Source organism: Rhagoletis zephyria, unplaced genomic scaffold (assembly GCF_001687245.7).
Source record: "Rhagoletis zephyria isolate East Lansing unplaced genomic scaffold, Rhagoletis_zephyria_1.1 Rzeph_scaffold_01515, whole genome shotgun sequence".
Classification (NCBI taxonomy): domain Eukaryota; kingdom Metazoa; phylum Arthropoda; class Insecta; order Diptera; family Tephritidae; genus Rhagoletis; species Rhagoletis zephyria.
Window position 1 is genome coordinate 12196 of NW_016158599.1, and position 25381 is coordinate 37576.

Sequence of the window (25381 nt, forward strand, 5' to 3'; positions counted from 1 at the left end):
TTGCTAATTTATCTAATCTTACCGCTGATGATGGCTCTGACTATAGTGATTTCCCATCTGATCTGATCCGCATTTGGTTTTGGATCATTGACTCTCTCATCCGATGACATATTATCTGGGATCTCAAAGTTCAAATCCAGTATTGAAATAGACATTGATGGTCTCTCATCACTTTTGTTAAAAAGCTGTGCCGCTCTGGTACTTCCACTAAAAATAATTTTTAATAAATCGCTAACCTTGGGGGTTTTCATTGATGCCTTGAAAATGGCCTCCATAACTCCTATCTTCAAAAGTGAGAATATAAATGTTGTAAGTAATTACAGACCGATATCGAAATTTACTAATGTCTCTAAGCTTTTTGAATGTTGGATTAAGGATAAAATTTATTTTCCGGCCAAGAGTTTGATTTGCCCTAATCCGCGCGTGTTCGTATCTGGTCGTTCTACAATCACTAATCTGGCAGTCTTTAGTCATAATTGCATCTCGGCATTTTCTGCTGGATACCAAGTAGATTGTATTTACACTGACTTTTCTAAGGCCTTCTATATGGTCTCACATGCGATTTTGTTAGACAAACTCGCTTGTATAGGTTTTCATTCTACGTTTCTACAATGGCTCAAGTCTTACTTGAATCAGAGGCGATGTGTAGTCACTGTAGATAACGCTCAGTCGGAATTTTATTTTGCTACTTCTGGCTTTCCACAAGGTAGCATTCTAGGTCACTTGCTTTTGATTTTGTTCATAAATGACATACGTTCTTGCTTTTCTTATGCTAAATTTTTTTATATGCTGATGACCTGAAGGTTTTTTCAATTGTTAAGAATACAACTGACATGAAAAAACTTTAGTATGAGCTTGATAACTTATATTTGTGGCGCTTAGGAACTCACTTACCGCTCAATGTTAAAAAATGTTTTCATGTCACCTTCTCGAAACCGCGCAGTATGTTGAAAACTCAGAACCGTATTTCAAATGATACTTTACAGTTGGTTCAAGAAATTAAGGATCTTTGTGTCATCTTTGATTCTAAATTTATGCTGAACATGCTAGAAAAAATTATGCCCGTAACTCGCCGATTGAGCGTGCTATTAATGAATTTAATCAGATCTGAAATTCTATCGAACTTGGGAAAGACCTATTCCCAATTTCTATCGAATTGGGAAAGACCTCTCCGAGCCGTTCGCCACCAAATGGGGGTTCAGACAGGGCGACTCCCTTTCATGTGACTTCTTTAATCTGATGTTAGAAAGGATAATAAGAACTGGAGAACTGAACCGCTCAGGAACAAGAGCGTGCTAGTGCTGGCTTATGTCGATGTCATCGACATCATCGGTAACAAAAATCGTGAAGTCTGTTCTGCCTTTTCCAAGTTGAGTCAGGAAGCAAAGCGAATGGGTCTGGTGGTAAACGAGGACAAGACGAAGTATATCCTGTCATCAAACAAGCAGTGAGCACATTCGCGTCTTGGCACCCACGTCACTGCTGACAGTTATAATTTCGAGAAAGTAGAGAATTTTTTTACGTGCGAACCAGCATAAACACCGAAAATAATGTCAGCATGCAAATCCAACGCGGCATAACTCTTGTCAAAAAGTGCTACTTTGGACTGAGTAGGCAATTTAGGAGTAAAGTTCTTTCTCGACGTACGAAAACCACGCTCTGTAAGTCGCTCATCATGCCTGTGCTGGTATATCGCGCAGAAGCATGGAAAATGACAACTTCCGATGAGGCGGCTCTTGGTGTGTTTGAGAGAAAGATTTTGCGGAGGATTTTACGGGCCTTTACGCGTTGGCGACGGCGAGTACCGCAGACGATGGAACGATGAGCTGTATGAGCTTTATAACGATATGGACATAGTACAGCGAATTAAAATACAGCGGCTCCGCTGTCTTAGCCATGTTGTTCGAATGGACACCGACGCTCCTGCTCTGAAAGTATTCAACTCGGAACCCGCTGGTGGTAGCAGAGGAAGAGGGAGGCACCCACTGCGATGGAAAGATCAGGTGGAGAAGGACTTGGCTTCAGTTGGCACAGAGGAGAAACGACTGGCGTGCTTTGCTGAACTCGGCAAAAATCGCTTAGTCGGTTACAGCGCCAAATAAGAAGAAGAAGAAGCCTAGAGGTGCCCCTAGGTATTTTACTTCCTGTTAACCTTGAAGGTTTAGATTGTATTGATAGGGTTGACATCCAGACCCTGAAAAGTGCACTATTCAACAATCTTATTAGGATTCGCTGGTCCGCTTCAGACTTTACAGCACGAAGGCTGTCTTACTGATTGACATGGAGGTTTTTGCGATGGTCATTCTTTTCCGATTTGGGAATGAAGACTAACCTAACTTTCGTCCAAAGACTGCCCAAATAGGTGACAGGGCTAGAAACTCTTGTTAGATCCCCTATAAGCGTGTCTGCCCACACTTTATCATATTTTCTGGGCCTGGGATAGCTGCGGTCGTGATGCTATGTACCAAAGAGTCCGTTAGAAACTTTAAATAATATTTCCAGGGCTTCGGAGAAACGTTTTTTTTTTCGTTGCTCCTCTCTAGCTCCGCACCGGTATTTTACTTTGCTCCGAGCTCCGCTCCCGCTCCCAATCAAAAAACCTTTTTTATAAGGATGCGCGATGCCGACACGATATTCAATATATCAATATCGTTGTTCAACATATCGGTTAATTTATAATATACATTTTATATCGATGTCAGGTGCTGCGATACAATATTGATACAATATTTTGTCGTAAAAGTTTTCTCTACGTTCTCTAGGCTTCTTAACTGAAAACAAAATTGAGTATGTATATAACTAGTTGGAAAATGTGTTCGTTCTCGCAAAACAGCTTTTGGTATCAGAGTGTCCAGATTTTGCGATTTCGCGCGAATTTCGCGATTTTTTTTTTAGATATTTGTGCGTAAAAATTTAAGAAATCGCCATTGGCGATTTTTTGCGATTTTTTCCCATGAAATAAATTTTCTGCAATTATAAAAATATGCAAAACTTAGTTTTCCACGATAATTTTACAGGAGAGGCTAATGAACTGCGTGATAAACTTGACTTAAGAAGCATATTAAAAAATTGATAAAAATGTTTAATCACCCTAATCGAAGAAGTTTTGAAACGATTACCTAGTCAATTAAATACTTTTAAAAAGCTTTGATTTTGTCACCATAAACGTATGCGAGTCTCAAGAGGGCGAGTTTCAGGGACCTACCAATTCACTATTTGACTTTGAAGAAGAGAAAAACAGCGGAAACTGAATATTTAAATCTTTTAACTTTCTCATGGAATAACTCTTCTCAGAACCATTCCATCCGACTCTGAATAATTTTGGATAATTGCTTACGGAGTGAAAACCGCAACAGGCAGTAAAATGTTTGGAAATATAAGTAAATTCATATTATTATCCTTGCCGCACTCAGATGCTTTGTTGAGCGCGTTTTTTCCGTAATGAATTCAACAAAAACTAAGATTCGAAATAGGATGAGGTTGGAAAGCCTTAATTGAATAGTTCGAATAAAGTGTTTTATGAAGGCTAATAGTTTCTGCTGCAAAACGTTTCCAATATCAAACAGTATGTTATCAAGGTTGAATACCTCAATATATGACAACAACAGAAATGTAAATTGTAAAATTTGTGGAAATAGCTAATCTCGCCTTATTATAGGTTTTTATTTAATTTTTAGCGCCGAACTCTTAAAAGCGGATTGTGCGATTAATCAATTAATATGAGTTATAATAAATTTGATAATTGCGCAGTCCTATTGAAAAATGTGTTGAAACAAATATTTTTAAAAAGTATGCGTATTTGCAAAGAAAATTGTTTGTACATCACTGTTATATAAGTGATCTGTGTTATTTATTACTACCCTCTGAAGGTATTGTATTCGTTTTTGGTTTTAAAAACTATATTATAGGAAGATCTCATTTTTAAAATAAAAGATTTGTTAAATCGCTTTTATGAATTTTATTTAAAAAAAAATGCCGATTTTTGGCGATTGGAGAAATTGCCCTTTTTATTTAAACAATCTGAACACCCTGTTTGGTATAGTAACCATGAAGAGCAAAAATTCATAAAAATATCAAAATTTCTTAAATCAGTTTGTGATTTTCAAGAAATAAATGCTCATTAATTTATTTCTTCAAAAAAATCTACAGAAAAGGTAAAATACTTCTTGCATAAAAATAATATTAGCTAACCAAGACAAACCAGGGCTGCTGTATGGCATTTTAGGCTTCAGCAGATTCAATTGATCATGAAATTTTGTATACCGAACAAAAACTTAAAAATTGTGTTTTTTTAGGTCATCTGGAAAACCAATTAAACGGTACTTTTTGTACTTCACATTTAGAAATACATATGTACATAGCAAAAAGTTTTTTTTTGACAAAACAACTTCTCTCGAGTGAGGTCAGTGTATCTTTGAAAGTCCTACACTTGCTTGTGAGGAGCGGTAAATCAAAGTTGCTGAACTCTGGTTACTATTTTTTCATATGCGTGCAACTTATCCAAAGTATCTTCGTTATTTGAACTTATGCTTATTTGCCTTTTAATTACAAATATATGTGGTGCGCAAAAAAATATATCTTTATTAACCATTTCGTTTCCGATATTTCCAATATTCAATATATCGGTAATATTTTAGTAGATATATCGGTATCGGATACCGATATACCGAATTTTCATTTTCAAGTACACATCCGTTCTTTTTTATTTATTTAATTACTTGCATATCGAGCCCTAACCGCAAAAAAATTAACCGCCATTTTATTAAATTTTATTTTTTATGCAGATATGCATCTAGAAGCACTATCCCAAGGAAAATTTAAAAAATTGCAACTTGCGTTTAGTTTGCGGTTAGGGCTCGATATACAAATGCAATTGGTTAACCCATACATAGATATATATCTACATATGTACAGCTATTTATATGATCCCAATATGTTTTGTCTTGCAAATAAAATGGCAGATAGTAACCCAGCCAGCAAAAAAAAAACGAAAACGGATTCGAAAAAGGAAAAAAGTGGATGAAATGCGAATTTTCGTCCGTTTAGCAATTCCATTTTCGAATACCTTGAACATCCGTTTTCCACTTAAGAGTGCGTCAGATAAGAACCGAAAATTGTTTTGAAACGTATATATTATTGGCTGTTTTTCTGAAGATCTCCTTCTTAAATTTTCAGTTCAATACGCTTTTCTTCTGCACTTCACAGATGCTTTTTCATGGTTAAAAAAAAAATATATATATAATAATAAGGAAGCGCCTGACGGCGTTCGAGCCCGACACCTTCTGAAAGCTAACAAATACTAGCACTACTACTATGTATATTTTTGCTTTCAAATACTCAGCTTGAACAAATAAAATACAATTATTGCTTTCAAATAACATCACAACTTTCAAACGTTTTCCGGATATTAAAATTAACCAAAATATATGTAAGTCGTTATCTGTTCGCTTCCGGGTAGGAAAACCGCACTTTTTTTGAACGCTTTTGGATTTCTTCGAGGCCGCACTGACGACAAAATTGATGTTTCTCTGCTGGCTACTATGACTGTTGGGCATTGTGCAATGAACAGATTGCAAAGTAAAAATAAATAAAAAATTATAATTTATAATTTATTAATCATTTAATGAAATTTCTTTAAGGAGCTAAAGAGGAAATGAATTTTTTAAGCATTTGGCTCCAGCTCCGCTCCGCTCCGAAGCTCTGAATTTTTCTTTTACCATTATTTTGCTAAGTTTCAAACTGTTAGCGCGTGAAGTCAGATATAAGTTTAATACGAAACTAATAAAGCATAAATCTAAATTATATGTACATATGTATATCTTACAGCAAAAATTTATATTTTCCAATGTGAAGGTTTTGAAATCGTTTCCCAATTTTAGACAAACTATAAATATTTTGCTTTATAGCGGCTTCCTCAAATGTAGTTAGTAGAGCGATAAGTTCCATTTTATGCCTTAATGGCATTATTATATTTGAAAATGAAAAAAAAAAAACCTATTTCAGCTTGTGACGTGTACGAGAGTATTTTGTGACGAGTAAGGGTCCATTTCACCAGCGTGGCAAATGCAGCGGAATTAAAAACGAGTGATTTTAAAGCAAAAAACAAAACCAACTTCAGTTCTCATATAAAAGTTTAAGATTGTCGTTAATCTCTTCATGATTCAATGATCGGATTTAAACCAAATTAGAATGGGACCACCTGTGGAGAAACATCTTTCCTTTAAAGAAAAAATTATTGAAATCGGTTAACGTGGCCCAAAGTTATGCGGTAACATATGTACATAAAAAATAAAAAATAAAAATAGTCCGACGATTTGATAACCTTCCTCCTTTTTGTGAAAGGCAATATTCATACCGCTATTGGATAATATGTTGCTCGATCTCCGAGAAAGATTGCCGAAAGAGACATTAAACGTTTTTGATTTGAACTTATTACTTCCATCTAGAATTGGGGAATATAATACGCTAGATGAAAAAATAATATTTTCTAATGCGTAAAGAATGCGCTTGGAAAACGATACGAAATTTTCTTAGAAAAAAACGTTATCAATTTGGAAGGAGAATGGAAAGTGTGGTCAGAACGATGGACAATTAAGGTAAGCGAAAAGCAGCAGCAGCAGAAGTTCTTGGTAAATGTGACGAATATACTTTTCCATTGATTAACAAACTTCTCCACTTTCTGGCCACATTTCCAGCTAGTAACGCTACTTCAGAAATAAGTTTTTTTAACCCATCGCCGGTTAAAAACATGGTTTCGTAGTACCATGAATGAAGTTCTGATAGGTCTAGCACTTTTACTCGTACACTTAGATAATGAAATTGACGATGGATATTTAAATTTGGGAGCGGATTAGAGCCGCGGTTGTTGCCTAGTATGTAATATGAAACGAAAAATAAATGTAATTTTCCATTCATAAGCATCCTTAAGAACGGAAGGCCAATAAATAATACAGTGGCTATGTACTCACTCTTATAAAACAGTTGCATTATTTCACATTTTATGATTTTACGTCATAATTATTTCATTTGTTTATCTGTTGGCTGTTTTTTATGGGAGTTTTTACACTTGAACATTTGGTTAGCTCCTACATTTCCAGCCACTTGATCGTGTTTAGCACATAGTCGCTCATGCATGCATACTTTCATATGTATCTACATACTATGTATGTAGGTATCACTGGTGAAGGCCTTTGACGAAAGTGCAATTCTGGATGTGCTTGTGATAAGAATGATATCAAAGGTAAATAGGCTTAGAACAATTGGCTAAGAGCTTATAAGAACAGGCACGTGCATCTACATATCTACTCTTTTGGCTGCATTGGATCTATAATACGTGTATCTGAATTTAATGTGTGCGCATTCGAATTTTCACATCATTTGCTCGAGATACTAGCAGCGATCTGGTACTTAATAGAAAACGCGACTGTAAAACGATACTACTCCTAAAGCCGACATTGCATAGCTGGCTGATAGCTTGCCGAGTGAAGACCTCCTCCTCCGCTACGTGATCGTAGTAGAGTATAAATGTATTAAGAAAAAAAAAACAACATACTTATAAACAATTTATAAACAAATTATAACAACAAAGAGCGAAGTGTTGTGAAGTGAAAGAAGTTAAATAAGCGCCAACTTTCAACTGTGGCAAAGCTTTAAAATTCGATTCAAATGCTAAAGAGTTGCAAACTTTAATTGACAGTAGTGGAAAATTTCTGTTTCAATTTATCGTTCGTATAAAGTGTGCACATACAAACATTCATACATACGCACTCACATGAGTGTGAGTGTGCTTTCTGCGTCTTCAGGAGGAGAAAGAAACCAAAGCTTAAACGATGGTCGACAGCAGTGAATCGAAATACCAGTACTTGGCTGGCATCTGCGGTTAGTATGAAGCGATCAAAGCGAATAAAACGATCAATTTTTTTATTGAATCAAACTCTATTTTCTTGTTATCCTTTGGGATGCACGCATGTGAAAACTCGTCAATTGATTAATTATTGAAACAGTGATTTTTTTGTCTGTTTCTTGTGCAATTCCAGCGGCTTTTGGTCGATGAGCTTGTTCTTTTTTTTTTTTTGATATTTGAATATGAATTCAACTTTGTGTTTCGTGTGAATTGCATACTTATTAATTCGAACAAGATACTGGTTGCGCGCGTGTGATTTAAATTTATGAAAAATATGTTCAGATTAGGTATAAATATTAAAATGAATGTTGCTCAACCTGTTTCGCGCGCACTTTCGATGCCATTCAATGAATGCATAGAACAGACGCACCCGTCATTCGCTGGAGATGTGACAAGTAAAATTGCTGGGTGTTTGCAAGTACATATGTACATACATATCTGCGCTTAAGATCACCGACTTTGGCAGTCTTGCAGAATTTCCTTAGAATTGCGTTCGTCCGCTTCATGGCTAAAAACCTTCAAGTAAATTTTGAACGCTTTATCTACGATTTTGTGGACCCTTTTAGCCTTTTAGGGTAGATATCTGTGGATATTTGGAAAAACCAATTCTATCGGGTGAGATTATTTTCTCTTCAAAGCAGTAATTCATTGAGTTATCGAATTATATATTTTTATTTGCAATCATTAATAGAGGAGTAGCTCAATATGCCATCTCAATGACAATTAAAGGAAAGTTAAGCACAGAGGTTGTTTTGCCAAAAGCCAACAGATATGTACATTTGTATGTACAAACATACATAGGTAATCAGTTACTTAGGTTACGTGAACGTATTAATGAAAGCCTATCCTTGCAGACAGTACTTGAATAATGCAAATATTGAATACCTACTTTGATTCTAGTGCCTCCATTCAAGTGCAGATAAAAAAGTACCTATAGCTAATAAATATGTAAATCTCGATGTGATGTGATACTCGAAAGGGTTTGGCAATGAAAAAAGTTATAACTCGACTGAAGTGTGTGTGTGAAATGGTGAGAATAAAATGTTAAGCATACGAAAGTAGCAATGCAAAGTAGAGAGTGTCTACGAATTGTTTTTGTTTTTTTTTTTCAAAGCAAAACACATATATATATAAGGGTAGCGTTAACAGCCCTTCTATCTCAGTAGGACTGATGGTAGAACGGTTGGCATTACATCATTATTATTTATTGCAACAATTTAAAAATATCTTAACTGTGAATAATCTACAATCGATAGAAGTTGCACAACTTGTAATAAAATTTAAAAACTTTTATATAAATTTAAATATCGTTCGCTTCCAAAAAAATATACCTATATTTTCAGATAAGGTTTATCATGAAAATCGGTAGAAAAAAAGCGTATATCATGCAATTATCTATAAAGATTTTTGCGACACATGTGTGATAGATAATAAATGAATGTAAATTTTAAGAACAAACACTTGAATTTCAATTTGATTTAAGTTAATTACATAAGATTAAATACGAGTACACACGCTTTTCTATAATTTACTGATATATGTAGAGGTTAATACCGTCCACTTCGTAGTACATACATACATACATACCTAGGTATTTCTTCGCCCATAAATATTTGGTATACCTCGTTGAAGTTAAAATGTATGCCCTAAAAAGCTTAATTAAAAAGAATTACAAAACAAAAAAACTTTAATTGGTGAAATAAACTAAACAATGTTATCAGCTTTTTAACCATGATTAACAGAGTTGTGCAGAATTAGGGCAACCAACCAACCACCTTTAAATTGTTTTAATAGAAAAATTAAGGACAAGTGTACATTTGAGTGTGTCAAATAAAACGGCTATTTTTTTTTCTTTCGATCGCATATGAAAGTTTCGTTGTCGGGCACTAAAAAATAAGTGTGCCGAAATTTCATGTTTCAGTAGGCGCATTTTCAATGAAAGGAACTTTTTCCACTACGTTTTTTTAATAAACAATTAAATATAACAAATAAGAAGAACAGCCAGCAGCCCATTAATTTTTAATACAATAGGTGCAAGTTTAAAGTAGCTAGGACTTTCCGTGGATTTGTGGCAATTTTGTTTTGTTGAAGGTCTCGTTAGTTTCCTCCCATACAAACAAATCATCGAACACACTTTGTCTGGAAGAAAATTAACGCGGCCTTAAATAAATTTCCAAAAATTAATGCTAAGCTCTACCTAGTTCAAACTCGCACTTGTTGTACTAAAATTGTTGTTTTTTATTTGCTATACTTAATTTTTTTTTTAAGAAAAAGTATCGGGAAAAAACTTTGTTTACCTTCCTTTTATTAGCTCGGGATTCTCAAGTTCCATACCTGATGACAGTACGAATGGCAATTATAATAGGGAGGTTTTAGTTTTTTAAACTATAATTTTATTTAAATAAAACTTCTTATTTTTGGGAGCGCTAACTGAAAAATGTGTTTTTTTGTGTTTTATTTGACCTCCCAGCGATTTATATTTTGACGACATTTTCCTGCATCGATTATTTTTATTTTTATTCGAATCAAATCAAAAATCGATTTTTTTATTTCGATCTGGCATTTCTATTTATTTATTTATGTATTTGGTCTACAGAAAAATGTTTTCTTGTAGACAAATGAGAATAAAACATTTAGATATTTAAGTATGTGTGATATATTACAGAGTAGACGAATCATACATATTAATTTGTAATAATAATAATAATAAAATAAAATAACAGATTGGGTAGCTGGCGAGGCCTAGTCTCCAGTGTACTGTTTCTTAATGGTAAAAATGAGTCGAAGGTGTCAAAATAGTCGTATTGCTTATTAAAGTCCTGGCATAGGCAACGAAAAGCATCATGCATTTCAAAATTCGTTCTACAAATAGTTAGTTCAATGGGCTTGTAATGTCAGAGGGTCTAGAAGGAATACAAAACGTCATCTGGTTCAGTAGAAAGGGACTATTGACCATCCCGTTCAAGATCTCAATAATGAACAAAACCCTCTTAAGGAAAACTGCAGCTATATATGTACATGGAAGATGAAAAGCTTTGTAGACTAAATTTGTTAGATATGCGTTTATATAAAATACATATCTGCAGTTTTACCATACGAGTTTTTTCTTAATTTCGATTTTGTTTTTGTTTAAATGCGATATATACGGGTATATGTATGTACATGTAAATCTGTTAAATTATATACAAACAAAGCTCAGTTAAAAAGCAAAGCAACATGCAGCTTAAAGTTATTTTTCGTAAAAACACACCTTCTTTGGCCCTATAAAGTAGCAAATACTTATAAGAAGGCAAGGCGATTTTTTAACAGTTAAAGGAAAGGGAAGGATTTTCTTTGAACTGAGCGCCATACCTAATTTGAATAGTTTTATTCCATTTTTAGCTTTCATTTCCGGCTATTTGTAAACGTTATCCATACGCGAAAAATTACAAGCAAATATCCGTTTTTTTTGAACTTGTAAATTAAGAACTGGTTGTTTTTTCAAACTGACTTTCTTCGAATAACTTACAAACCGGTTTTGGAAAAATGTGGAATAATCGAACACCCGTGAAGGTGCTATTAAATGCAGATTTTTGTGCTTTATTTTCAGAGTTTCAAAACTATTCATGCCAATTCGAAACAGTACTTTACGTTGCAAATATTATAGGTAGTTCTCTTTCACTATGATATTTTCATATGTATTACATGCACCTAGGCGCACCCAATGAGGGGTTTGAGGTTCAAAAGATTGCCTGCTTTGACCTTTTTCTGCGCAGGAACTAAGCCGCAAAAGAACCAACACTTTTTTGAGAAGTGTGAACGAGATGCACGTTTAAGCTGATTTTTCACCGCTTCCTACACAAATTTATAAATTCGCCGCCTGCACATATCTTTAAAAAATCGAGAGAAAAGTAACGAAATTTCTAAAGAAAATCCTTATTTAGCACGTCATAAGCAGTTGTGGCTAAGGAGCACCTCGTATGTTACATCAAGGATAATCAACAACGATATAGTATATACTACATTAGGGCGGGTCAATTTTTTTCGACATATTTTCTAGCAGATTCGGATTCTACATATGATTCTAAGAAAAAGTCCTTTAGATCATAGCTCTAAAACTAATTTCGAGCCTGTGCAATTTTAAAAGAAGATATCTTTAATAAATAATAAGTTAATATGCAGATTACAATTTACTAAAGTGTTAAGATTTTAGTTTTAATATAAACTTGTGCTTGGGAATTGTTTGACACCAAATATTAATTTCTGATATCGATTTTTTATTTAAAGAACCGCAAGAGCCGCAAGCCGTTTTTTCTATTCAAACCTCGAGAACGGCTGTACCGATTTTTTTAAATTTTGGACACCTTCTTCTTCTTTTTTGGCGCTGTAACCGCCTAAGCGATTTTGGCCGAGTTCAGCAAAGCACGCCAGTCGTTTCTCCTCTGTGCCAACTGACGACAATTGGAAACGCCAAGTGAAGCCAAGTCCTTCTTCACCTTATCTTTCCAACGCAGTGGGGGCCTCCCTCTTCCTCTGCTACCACCAGCGGGTTCCGAGTTGAATACTTTCAGAGTTGGAGCGTCGGTGTCCATTCGAACGACATGACCAAGCCAGCGGAGCCGCTGTATTTTAATTCGCTGTACTAAGTCCATATCGTTATAAAGCTCATACAGCTCATCGTTCCATCGTCTGCGGTACTCACTGTCGCCAACGCGTAAAGGCCCGTAAATCTTCCGCAAAATCTTTCTCTCAAACACTCCAAGAGCCGTCTAATCGGATGCTGTCATTGTCCATGCTTCTGCGCCATATACCAGCACGGGCATGATGAGTGACTTATAGAGCGTGGTTTTCGTACGTCGAGAGAGGACTTTACTGCTAAATCGCCTACTCAGTCCAAAGTAGCACTTGTTGGCAAGACTGATTCTGCGTTGGATTTCAATGCTGACATTATTATCGGTGTTAATGCTGGTGCCCAAGTAAACGAAGTTCTCTACTTTCTCGAAATTGTAACTGTCAACAGAGACGTGGGTGCCAAGGCGCGAATGTGCTTACTGTTTGTTTGATGACAGGAGATACTTCGTCTTGTCGTCGTTTACCACTAGACCCATTCGCTTTGCTTCCCTATCCAACTTGGAAAAGGCAGAACAGACTTCGCGGTTTTTGTTGCCGATGATGTCGGTGTCATCGGCATAAGCCAGCAATTGCACGCTCTTGTAGTAAATTGTTCCTGAGCGGTTCAGTTCTGCGGCTCTTATTATCTTCTCCAACATCAGATTAAAGAAGTCACATGAAAGGGAGTCGCCCTGTCTGAAACCCCGTTTTGTGGCGAACGGCTCGGAGAGGTTCTTCCCAATTCTGACGGAGCTGGTGGTATTGCTCAACGTCATTTTACGCAGCCGTATGAGTTTTGAGGGGATGCCAAGTTCAGACTTAGCGGCGTATAGGCAACTGCTTTTAGTACTGTCAAAAGCGGCTTTAAAGTCGACAATTAGGTAGTGAGTGTCGATCCTTATCTCGCGGGTCTTTTTCAAGATTTGGCGTATTGTGAATACCTGGTCTATGGTGGATTTCCCAGGTCTAAAGCCACACTGATAAGGGCCAATCAGTTGATTGACGGGTGGCTTCAGTATTTCACACAATACGCTCGATAAGACCTTGTAACCTATGCTTAGAAGGCTGATCCCGCGGAAGTTGGCGTGAATGGCGGGGTCACCTTTCTTGTGGATTGGCCAGAGCACACTTAAATTCCAGTCGTCGGGCATGCGCTCATCTGACCATATTCTGCACATGAGTTGATGCATGCACCTTATCAACTCCTCGCCGCCGTACTTGAATAGCTCAGCTGGCAGGCTGTCAGCTCCAGCGGCTTTGTTGTTTTTCAGCCGCGTTATTGCTATACGTACCTCGTCATAGTCAGGCGGTGGAACGTCGACTCCGTCATCATCGACTGCGGGCTCGGGTTCTTCTTCTCCACAACTTTCCGTGCTGCTACCATTTAGTAGGGCGGAAAAGTGTTCCCTCCATAATTTAAGTACGCTCTGGACATCAGTTACTAGGTCGCCATTATTGTTCTTACAGGAGTGCGCCCCGGTCTTTAAACCTTCCGTAAGTCGCCTAACTCTCTGGTAAACTTTTCGGGCATTCTTCCTGTCGGCCAGCATTTCAAGCTCTTCGCACTCACGTATTTCGGCCTATCTCTTCTTATTGCGGCAAATACGTCTCGCTTCCCTCTTCAGATCCCTATAGCGGTCCCACATAGCGCGCGTTGCGCCCGCTAGGCCCTGTAGGCGGCATCTTTTTTGCTGTGCAGCTTCCTTACACTCCTCATCGTACCAGTTGTTCTTTCGGGCTCGCTGAAATCCGACTACTTCTTTGGCGGCGGTACTTAATGAGCGGGAAATGTGGTTCCACTCAGTGTTGATACTTGAAGTACAATTGTACTTTTTTCAGTGCAATTAGTTTTCAAAAGTAAAAAAGTGCAATTTACTGATTTTAAGTACAATTTCAACATCAGAAAATACTTTTATGTAGTACAAAACGCTGAAATCTCTGCCAGCACTTTGATTATCAATCCGTTTGCATTTATTGTAATTTTGAAAGTAAATGTGATTGTGAATGCCGCATTAGCGTTGAGCGTTGCGGAGATTACAATTTTTTATCACCGGTGGGTGAAATATGTAACCGAATAATTCGGGGGTTGAAAGTAAAAAATTTCACGTAAATTTCACGCGTTGAAACTAAAAATTTCTATTGTGGACTTCCATTTTAGTGTTTCTGATCTCATTTGGTGTAATTTATTTTCCCTAATATAAACTGATCTATCTCCTGTCTTAATTTTGTAGTTATTGTTTTCATATTTGAATATACATCCCGCTACAAAATTATACTGTTACCCAGGTAAAGTATAAGTCATTGTCTAACGAAACGAAATAAAGCACCGATTCAAAGATTGAAAATAATCAAAAAATTTTCATCAAAATTTCACAGTTTTTATTTGTAGAAATTTTTTGGGTAAACAGTTTTAAATGTCTAAAAAATACCATTGGTTTTTGGCTTTTTTTTTTGTTGATGTTGAATGTTGGCATTTTATTTTATATGGAAGGAAATGCGTAGCACCGTTGTTGACTTTTTTCTTCAATGAGCTATAAATACTTTCATAAAAAAAATTAATGCGAAAAAATTAAATATATATCATAAACTGGGTAACCATAAAATTTTATCGCAGTGTCCTTTTTAAAATGTGGCATATAATTTAAGAATTTATTTGTGTATACTAAAGTTAAACTGTAAACTTAAAGAATTTTAGTGGCACTTTCTGTCATAACTGTCTTTGACTTTGTGGGATAGTTGGAGATATCTCAATGATAAGTTACGTTAAATTAAGTCTACACAAACCGAAGCTGTACAATGAACGCACAAGCCATTACTGGGACGGGGGTGGTTTCGCAACGAAATACACGCTTATATAGCGAGCCGCTTGCTCCAAGTAGACACCCGCTTACAGCCGCACCTACTGGTGAACAGACCGCATCTCGCACATGGATTGCTCACGTTGCCCAGAGTGCGCGAACGAGGACGCAAGAGTCGGGATTGAGTATAGCCATGCAACTGTAACTGCATACACAGCGCAACGACTATACCCAATTGCACTCCAATTTGGACACCTACTACAGAATTTTCAAGGATGGTTAGAGGCTGAAACAAATTGAAATATATAAAGGGGGTCTGGCACCTCTCATACAAACCAAGTTTTTCAACCTGCATATCTCTGGAAGTATTCATGGTAAAGTACTGCAACTTGGTATGTTGATATAAAAATCAATAGCATAGGCTGACTTCCAAAACGTATCAATACAATGTTTGGAAACTGTTATACTGCGTTATTCAAACTGTTTTTATATGCAGAGTTGCGCAACATTGCAACCATATACATTGCATATTTTAAATATTCAATATAGCAATAGCAAACAAAGCATCAATTTTGTTTCTGATGCGCTGATTGCTCTAGCGATGCGTTTCGATAACTTTTCGGCTGCGTTTTGGAACAGTATACATTGTCAATATTTTGTAGTTCGACGTTATGGAACCCTTTACTATACTCATTGAGAAAAATCTGTTGGAAAAACAGGCGTGGCACCTCCCATACAAACCGAATTTTTCATACTACATATCCCTGAAAAAGTTCATGAATTCGGAGATATATGAAATGAATCGCATACTCATGGAGAAAAATTAGGGTTATTTGAAAAGGAGCCGTGGCGCCTTCCACGCGTACTGAAACTTTAACCTATTATGTACAGCGTGTAAAATAATAGATGTCGCGCTTAATTTTGAATTACGATGTGGTTGCTTTATTTCTATTAATTAATGATTCATTCATAAAAACTATTTAGGACATGTTTTAAGCATTAATTTCAATCTTCGTACTCTTGATTTGCAGGACTTGCTTTAAACACTTGAGAAAATTTTCCTGGCCGGCACGGTCGGGTTCGTTTGATATTTCGCCCCATATTTTTGTAAAATCCTTTTGGAAATTATTTATATTATTTACGTTACCTAGTTTTCTTGGCATACAGCCCCAAACTCTCCAATCCGATGGGTTTAAGTATAAACAAGATTAGGGCAATTTTTCCGTTGAGATATAATCTGGGAAAAAATTTATTTTTACCAAGTCCTCGAATTTCTCGCTTTGCTTGTCGGGAATGAATCCTGTTGAAAACAAAATGTTCCATTTCCAGGCATTTGCACTGCATTAGGATCAGATGGCATATTAATACAGTTTTAATACATACACGAACTATTTTGGCCCTTTTATCGACAAATTGAATTGTATGCTGGACATTTTGCGAATCGTGCCCAACCTCATCGCGAGAGAAACTTTTTGGAACCACTTAATACTTTTCTTAGCTCAGGAGATATAGGACATTTTATTTACGTAATTTTCATTATCTTTGGGATTAAGAAATGTCAAAACCACGAATTATTTTTTCTTATAAGCCTTTGGATAAAGGTTTACACTGAATATCTACTCCACGGACTGTTAACTAATTTAAGGCTCTTACACAGCTTTCTTATTGAAAGAAAGCAATTTTTTTGAATATGTTCACACACAGATTTCTCGACCTTTTTGTTGTAACTTATAACAGTTTTCGTCCACTTTATTCCATATTTTGAGAGTACTGGCTAAAAAAAATCTTGTTTCAGTGAGCTGAATAAATATTTTGTCAATTTCTTAAGGATTCAAAGTGATCACAAGTTTTCTTGACTTGCCAAAAGGTGTTCTGAATTAAGTAACTTTTCCCGACCGTGCTCCTCAACCACTTACAATAGACTTAAATTTAAAAATAAATTATTCCTAAAAGTTTCCAATTCCTGGACGAAATAACCTAAAATTTAATTATGAGGCTATATATTCCTGAAGAAATATATAAGGTTGTTTAGGTGCGACAGTTATTATTGTACAATTCTTCTGTATGTGAGTTTGTAAGTGAAGTCCTCCTAAATGGCTTGACCGAGATTTTTTGTGTGTGTCTGAGTGGTTCCCTGGATAGTTTTGGTTCACAATTTGACCCGCCAGGTGGCGTTGCTGTCGAGATATTACTAAAAACATTATTTTTGATTCGATTTAGATTATACTCAAATTTTGTATTGGCAACAGTAAGGGCAATAATATGGCGAAAAAAGCCCCCAGATGGCGCTGGAGTCTAGTTATTACTAAAAGTCGTCAAGTGGGAAAAAGTACCATGAACGTTCGATTAAATCGACGTGCTGGACCACTGAGTATAAGAACTCACGTGTATTCCGATTGGCCCAATGGATGTGATATTTCGTCTGAAATAAGTCTATGTATATTGGATTTCTGTGGAACAACGATGCTAACCCATTTTGAAATTGTCACCAACTATCCTATACAGTTTCAAAGACAAATTTACTATCGAACCGAATCATTGTTGCCGCCACGGAATGAAGAAGAAAAATTCATCAAATTTAATTAGTTTTGCTCATTAATCAAAACAGAGAATATATTTTACATGTTTATAAATTTTACCCAGTTCTGGCGTCCTCATAAATTAAACTGCTACCCTGTATCCACTGTTAAAACATGTAAAATTTTTATTTCAAACTAGCAAACACCGGCATACTTCACTGCGCCTTAAAAGTATTTTTGTGTTGTTTGATACCCGTATTTTAATATTTCATTTATTTTATCAATTTCATTAAATACAATCTTTCAAACAGGTGGCAACCCTACTCAAAAATATTTTCGGCAGTAAAGCTTCCTAAACTTCTTCAGTTTCATACCCATATTGCAATGTTTAATTTATCTTATTTTCGGCAGCAAGCCTTCTTAAACCTCATTCTTTTGACAGTCATGTTGCAATATTTACCTCAGCTTATCAATTTACTTGAACTGCAATTTTCAAACAGGTGGCAACTCTTAATTTTTTTTCTTCCTATATTTTAGATTAGACCTCTAGCAATACATCGGGGAAAACTGTATTCAATGTCATGCATTAGTTTTCGAGTAATGTGCGTACAAACATACAGATAGACAAACATTTTGAGAATTGTTGATTTGGCTTCTATTGCTAATTAATATCTTTAATGTACAGACATCGGCCTGTTACAATTTTATTACATGTATCTATAGACGGAAAAAAATATTTTTAATCAAATTTTTTTGTTTTTTTGTGTATATAAATAGAAGTTTTAGGTTTAAGCAAGTATGTATAAGTTTTCTAGTATCCTCAGAAAATCTCTTTAGACGTTTTCTGTAAGTTAATCTCCCATTTGCTCAACCAGTTTGCGATGTACGCTGAGCTTGTATAAGCTATTCAAGCGGTCTTCTTGCATTGTTGATAGTAGCCAAGTTTGGCCACGCCGAAATGTGCTGAACGACCTCTCAATGGACGCAGTTGAGTATGGCAAAGCTGAAAGAATTTGAATGCCTTCGTAAATCTGAAAATAAAACATAAGGGATATTCCACCGTCACGGGTGGGACATTTGAACAGTAAACATTTTCTTTCTCTTTTGAGCAACCAATTTTACATTTTGATAAAGCTACACCTAATTCACTGTTATATGAGTTATTACCGAATACGGAAAAAATTCCAACTTGCTTTTATATGGGGAAAATTCTGAGTTATTTCTTCCGTCACGGGTGGGACACAAAAAAGAACCTGCTTTTTGGAGCAGACATATTTTACGGAAACTGCGAATTTATTTCAATTTTCTGCGGGAACTTGATGTCTTCCAATAAACAAAAAAAAAAACACGAATACTAACAAAGTCAAAACTACAAAAAAAAATTATTACCTTATTATAAAAACAATCCGAAATTCGTCTGGCATGGGTGGGAGAACGTTTGTCACAGGCGATATGCCTTGAGTTCAAGGTAGCCGACTTATTTTTGAGAATTCCCCGATTTCGGCAATGAAATTCCCCCGATTTTTCCCGAAATTTCTAAAGTTCTCCACCCATAGATATCTCCTTATTTACAAAAAAAAAGTATGTATCTGTTTTGATATATTGCTTGCCTTCTGTTAATTTTTAACAGGCTTCAATAACTTTTGTCCACGTTAACCGATTTCTATAATTATTTTTTTTTAAGGAAATGTGGTATCTACCAGGCGGTCCCATACTAATTTCGTTTAGATCCGATCATTGGATTATGAAGAAAATAACGGTAATCTTAAATTTGTATGTAAGAATTGAAGTCGGTTCTGTTTTTTGCTTAAAAATAACTTGTGTTTTTAAACCTAAACAAACGTTTATAAAGTTAGTTAACAAATAAAGAATACGAAATGTACATATGTATGTATCGCGTGAATAGCTGCGTTTTCCATTATAAATTATAAAAATTAAAAAAAGTGTAAACAGCTAAACTCTAGTTCCGTTTCAATTTTCATGCATGATTCTGATTTAGATAATAAAGTCGGCAGTTACATCCATTCAGAAAACTATTTTTAAGCATAAAACCGCGTTAATTGGAGTACTGTATTGCCGCCTAAGCTGAAATATGTACTCCATCATCGTCTACTCTAAAAATGTAATGGAAATGTATCTAACTATAAGCTAACCTTAAGTTGATTAGGATGGAGCTAAAAGTCCCTATAAGCTGTATTTCCTTTGACGAAAGCTAACTATATTTCTATGGCGATGGCCGCGAAATAGCCAAGGGTGGTTACCTCTGCATTTGATGCAACTAACTTGTAACTAACTACTTTTGGACATAAAATATCAATAAGAAAAACAAAATAGTTTTCTTTTAATTTTGCTTTTATTTTTTATTTATTTGTTTCATTATATTTCATATTTGTATACATATTCTACTGTAGGTGGTCCCATATTCGAACTCCGTCAGACATAACTTCAAAATGTTAATATGAAATTTCGATCTTCCTTTTCTTTTATTTGTCCTCAATTCGAAAAAGTACTTGCGAAGTGCAGGATATTTAAATAGAAACGCGTTTAAAGAAAACAATCTCCTGCATTACTTGTCAACTAGTTTCCAGTTAGCTTTTTGTGGCTAACTACAAGTTATATATTCTATAGAAATCCCGCAAAAAGCTAACTACAAGTGGGTTATTTTCGATCAATTGATAATTTTTTTCTGCAGGGTACCTCTCCGAAGGTAGCATATTAAAGGCAGAATGGCTCTAGCGATTTGACTACGTAATGCACAAAGAATGTGATGTGGGCTCCCAGGCACAGATATATTCCTGGAAACAGCATTGACACTATCACTGATATCAAAATCGTGATTGGCGACTTCAATTCCAGGGTGGGCAAGGAAGGGATCTTTGGAACCACCGTTGGAAAATTCAGCCTCCATGACGAAACGTCCAACAATGCATTGAGGCTGATCGACTTCGCCGGGGCCCGAAACATGGTAGTATGCAGTACTAGGTTCAAGCATAAAAAGATCCATCAAGCTACGTGGCTGTCTCCGGATCGAAAAACGAGAAACCAAATCGATCATGTGGTGATAGACGGAAGGCACGCTTCCAGTATTTTAGACGTACGCACACTCCTAACATCGACTCGGACCACTATCTTGTTGCAGCCAAGAGACGCNGTGATAGGTGATAGACGGAAGGCACGCTTCCAGTATTTTAGACGTACGCACACTCCTAACATCGACTCGGACCACTATCTTGTTGCAGCCAAGAGACGCACTCGCCTCTGTGCAGCAAAAAATGTGCGCCCAAATATGCAAGGAAAGCTTAACGTCGAAAAGCTGCACCCCAACAGACAGCCAGCGCTTTCGCTACTCGACTCTCACACCTGCTCTCAGAGAGCACTCTTCAACAAACCGACATATGCGAGCAGTGGAACCACATTTCCCGCTCATTAAGTACCGCCGCCGAAGAAGTAGTCGCATTTCAGCGAGCCCGAAAGGACAACTGATACTATGAGGAGTGTAAGGTAGCTGCAGAGAAAAAGGATGCCGCTTACAGGGCCACGCTGCGATCGGCCGCAACGCGCGCTATGTGGGGCCGCTATAGGGATCTGAAGAGGTAAGCGAGACGTATTTGCCGCAATAAGAAGAGAGAGGCCGAAATACGTGAGTGCGAAGAGCTTGAAATGCTGGCCGACAGGAGGAATGCCCGAAAATTTTACCAGAGAGTTAGGCGACTTACGGAAGGTTTAAATACCGGAGCGTACTCCTGTGAGAACAATAATGGCGACCTCGTAACTGATGTCCAGAGCGTACTTAAATTATGAAGGGAACTTTTTTCCGCCCTACTAAATGGTAGCAGCACGGAAAGTTGTGGAGAAGAAGAACCCGAGCCCGCAGTCGATGATGACGGAGTCGACGTTCCACCGCCTGACTATGACGAGGTACGTATAGCAATAACGCGGCTGAAAAACAACAAAGCCGCTGGAGCTGACAGCCTGCCAGCTGAGCTATTCAAGTACGGCGGCGAGGAGTTGATAAGGTGCATGCATCAACTCTTGTGCAGAATATGGTCAGATAAACGCATGCCCGACGACTGGAATTTAAGTATGCTCTGGCCAATCGACAAGAAAGGTGACCCAGCCGGTCGCGCTAACTACCGCGGAATCAGCCTTCTAAGTATAGGTTACAAGGTCTTAACGAGCGTATTGTGTGAAAGACTGAAGCCCACCGTCAATGAACTGATTTGTCGACTTTAAAGCCGCTTTTGACAGCGCTAAAAGGGCATAGACCAGGTATTCACAATACGCCAAATCTTGGAAAAGACCCGCGAGAAAAGGATCGACACTCACCACCTATTTGTCGACTTTAAAGCCGCCTTTGACAGCACTAAAAGGAGTTGCCTATACGCCGCTATGTCTGAATTTGGCATCCCCTCAAAACTCATACGGCTGTGTAAAATGACGTTGAGCAATACCACCAGCTCCGTCAGAATTGGGAAAGACCTCTCCGAGCCGTTCGCTACAAAACGGGGTTTCAGACAGGGCGACTTCCTTTCATATGAATTCTTTAATCTGATGTTGGAGAAGATAATAAGAGCTGCAGAACTGAACCGCTCAGGAACAATTTACTACAAAAGCGTGCAATTGCTGGCTTACGCCGATGACATCGACATCATCGGCAACAAAAGCCGCGAAGTCTGTTCTGCCTTTTCCAAGTTGGATAGGGAAGCAAAGCGAATGGGTCTGGTGGTAAACGACGACAAGACGAAATATCTCCTGTCAGCAAACAAACAGTCAGTACATTCGCGCTTTGGCACCCACGTCACTGTTGACAGTTACAATTTCGAGAAAGTAGAGAATTTCGTTTACTTGGGAACCAGCATTAACACCGATAATAATGTCAGCATTGAAATCCAACGCAGAATCACTCTTGCCAACAAGTGTTAGTTTGGACTGAGTAGGAAATTTAGGAGTAAAGTCCTCTCTCGACGGACGAAAACCGCGCTCTATAAGTCACTCATCATGCCCGTGCTGGTATATGGCGCAGAAGCATGGACAATGACAACATCCGATGAGGCGGCTCTTGGAGTGTTTGAGAGAAAGATTTTGCGGAAGATTTACGGGCCTTTACGCGTTGGCGACGGCGAGTACCGCCGAAGATGGAACGATGAGCTGTATGAGCTTTATAACGATATGGACATAGTACAGCGAATTAAAATACAGCGGCTCCGCTGGCTTGGTCATGTCGTTCGAATGGACACCGACGCTCCAGCTCTGAAAGTATTCAACTCGGAACCCGCTGGTGGTAGCAGAGGAAGAGGGAGGCCCCCACTGCGATGGAAAGATAAGGCGGAGAAGGACTTGGCTTCATTTGGCGTTTCCAATTTGCGTCAGTTGGCACAGAGGAGAAACGACTGGCGTGCTTTGCTGAACTCGGCCAAAATCGCTTAAGCGGTTACAGCGCCAAAAAAGAAGAAGAAGAAGCATTGACACTGAAGGGAACTAGTCTATAACTGTCCAATTCTTCCCCAAATGCCGCCAAGCTAATTATCTTCAAATGAACTACAAAGATCTGTTTTATAAAATAATAAAACATCCTCGGGTGGCCCACGAATTAATGGAAACAGATGTAGTCTCAAGTTTTCCTTGATTGTCTCTCCATTATCTCAAGGGTTAGTTTTATGAATGGACACTGTTCTCTGACATTGTCCTGCTTTGTCCTAGTTACCTCAACGTAGTCCCAAGCACCTCTTAAACGATTGCCAAGTGGACTAATAATCGTTGAATTTTCAGGGGAAATAAAAGAACCATATACATGGGAAAGTAGATGAGGTCTCTCAAATATATCCCAATGAGGGTTTCTGGCTGAGGCGTGACCCCCTACCTCCCCTATATAGTGTGGCAGTCATAAGCTTTGGCGAATCTCTACCGCGATGTAGAACACAATAAGCTTTACACAATCCTTATTTTTCTATTTTTTATACTACATTGATAAGAATGGTGAGTGCAGTCGTTTACACAGTCTAGATTAGGGGTTCTTAAACTTTTAAGATGATGGAACCCTTACTAAACACATCCAATTACTAAAAATCAAAGGCAGTGCAATTTAAAAATGAATAAAAACTTTTACTAGAAATAATATACATACTTGAATTTTAATATGAAGAACGGAATTGTTTCACTGTTATTAATTATTGTTTAAAATAGTAGATCGATATAATGTCTAAAAGCTATATGCGCATTGACGGAGTACGTTGGAAGGAAGAAGCAAAGTTAAGATCGCCTTCTTAGCGACTTCATGATATTTACTCGAGCTGGGATTCTATCGATAGTACCCGCACTCGATAGTTTTCGAAACGATAGTTGAAAACATCGATAGTATCAATAGTACTATCGTCGTGAAAGCTATTGAATTGAAAGGCTCAGTTGCTTGATAATTAAATAATTAATAAATTTATAAAATCTATAAATTACTTTCTAAATTAAGGAGGTTGTATAAATTTTTTTTTTTAATTTGAGTGCATCAAATTAATAATGAAATAAACGTATTAATTTATGCGTCTGAATTATATAACTTATATACATACACTTGCATCCCCTTGAATTTATTTTTTAATGGCAAAATTAAATTCGGATTTTGTTTGTCCCTTTTGAAGTGCAAAGAAGTTTATAATACTACAAAACAAACAAAATAAAAAATATTCGTTTAAATTGACAACTCATACTTATAAAAAATCAACTGAGATCAAATACGGAGGCGCATATCAAAATCCGGACAAGGGAAATTATTAACATTTCATTTATTATAAGAAAACGAATATAGTACTGCTCAAAATAGCACCACAACATTTTTTAGCAGTTTTGACTTTTTTTTGTTTATTTAGTGTCTACTAATTTTTTATAAAAGTTGTACCAAACACGAAAAACTACAAAATAATTACAAATTCAAGGTTTTAGTTCGAATTTCTATAAAAATTCGTATAAGCAGTTTTATAGCTTATTACATTTTACTATAGAACTCAGTGTAAGCTTATAGTTGTTAAAAATCCCAATGACATAAATTTTTTTTTGTTGACTGTGTTGTGAATTTTCTTTCACAAAAAAATTAATGTAATGTGTAGAGATGTAAAGAAGTCTTGCTTAAACCGACATCGATAGTTTTCAAAAACTATCGATAGTGGCGACATTTTTCAACTATCGATTTTATCGATATTACTATCGATAGTATCCCAGCTCTACTATTTACTCTTGTACCGGGGACAGACATCTGGTATTTGCATTCTGGTAAATTTGTTGAGGTATTTAAAATACTACCATAGTGACAGACATTCACTTAGGGCCGGTTACTCAATGTCTGGTTAACACTAATCACCGTTTAAACATCATTATCGACGTGTTCGGCTCCATGCATATAACATGGAGTCGGTAACGTCGATAACGATGTTTTACCGGAGATTAGTGTTAACCAGACATTGAGTAACCGGCCCTTAGTATTTCAGTGTCAAATCATATGTTTCCGAAGGACAGACAACACAAACATAAAAATGCAAAAGTATTGCAAAAATTGCTTATATATTGCGTCAAAACTTGCGGTA

At 36.8% G+C, this 25381-nt stretch overlaps 1 protein-coding gene across 2 annotated transcripts in view; it reads left to right on the forward strand.

Annotated features, from left to right (window-relative positions):
- The first annotated feature begins 7472 nt into the window (after window positions 1-7472).
- LOC108364270 (facilitated trehalose transporter Tret1) overlaps window positions 7473-25381 on the forward strand; it is a 29852-nt gene continuing 11943 nt past the window's right edge. The window contains exons 1-2 of one of the 2 annotated variants that reach the window (XM_017617875.1): window positions 7473-7526; window positions 7697-7878. In XM_017617875.1, the coding sequence (XP_017473364.1) occupies window positions 7830-7878 (49 nt within the window). In that variant the 5' untranslated portion in view covers window positions 7473-7526; window positions 7697-7829. Of the gene's footprint in view, window positions 7879-25381 lie in introns of both variants that reach the window. The other variant, XM_017617876.1, reaches the window with a different exon arrangement.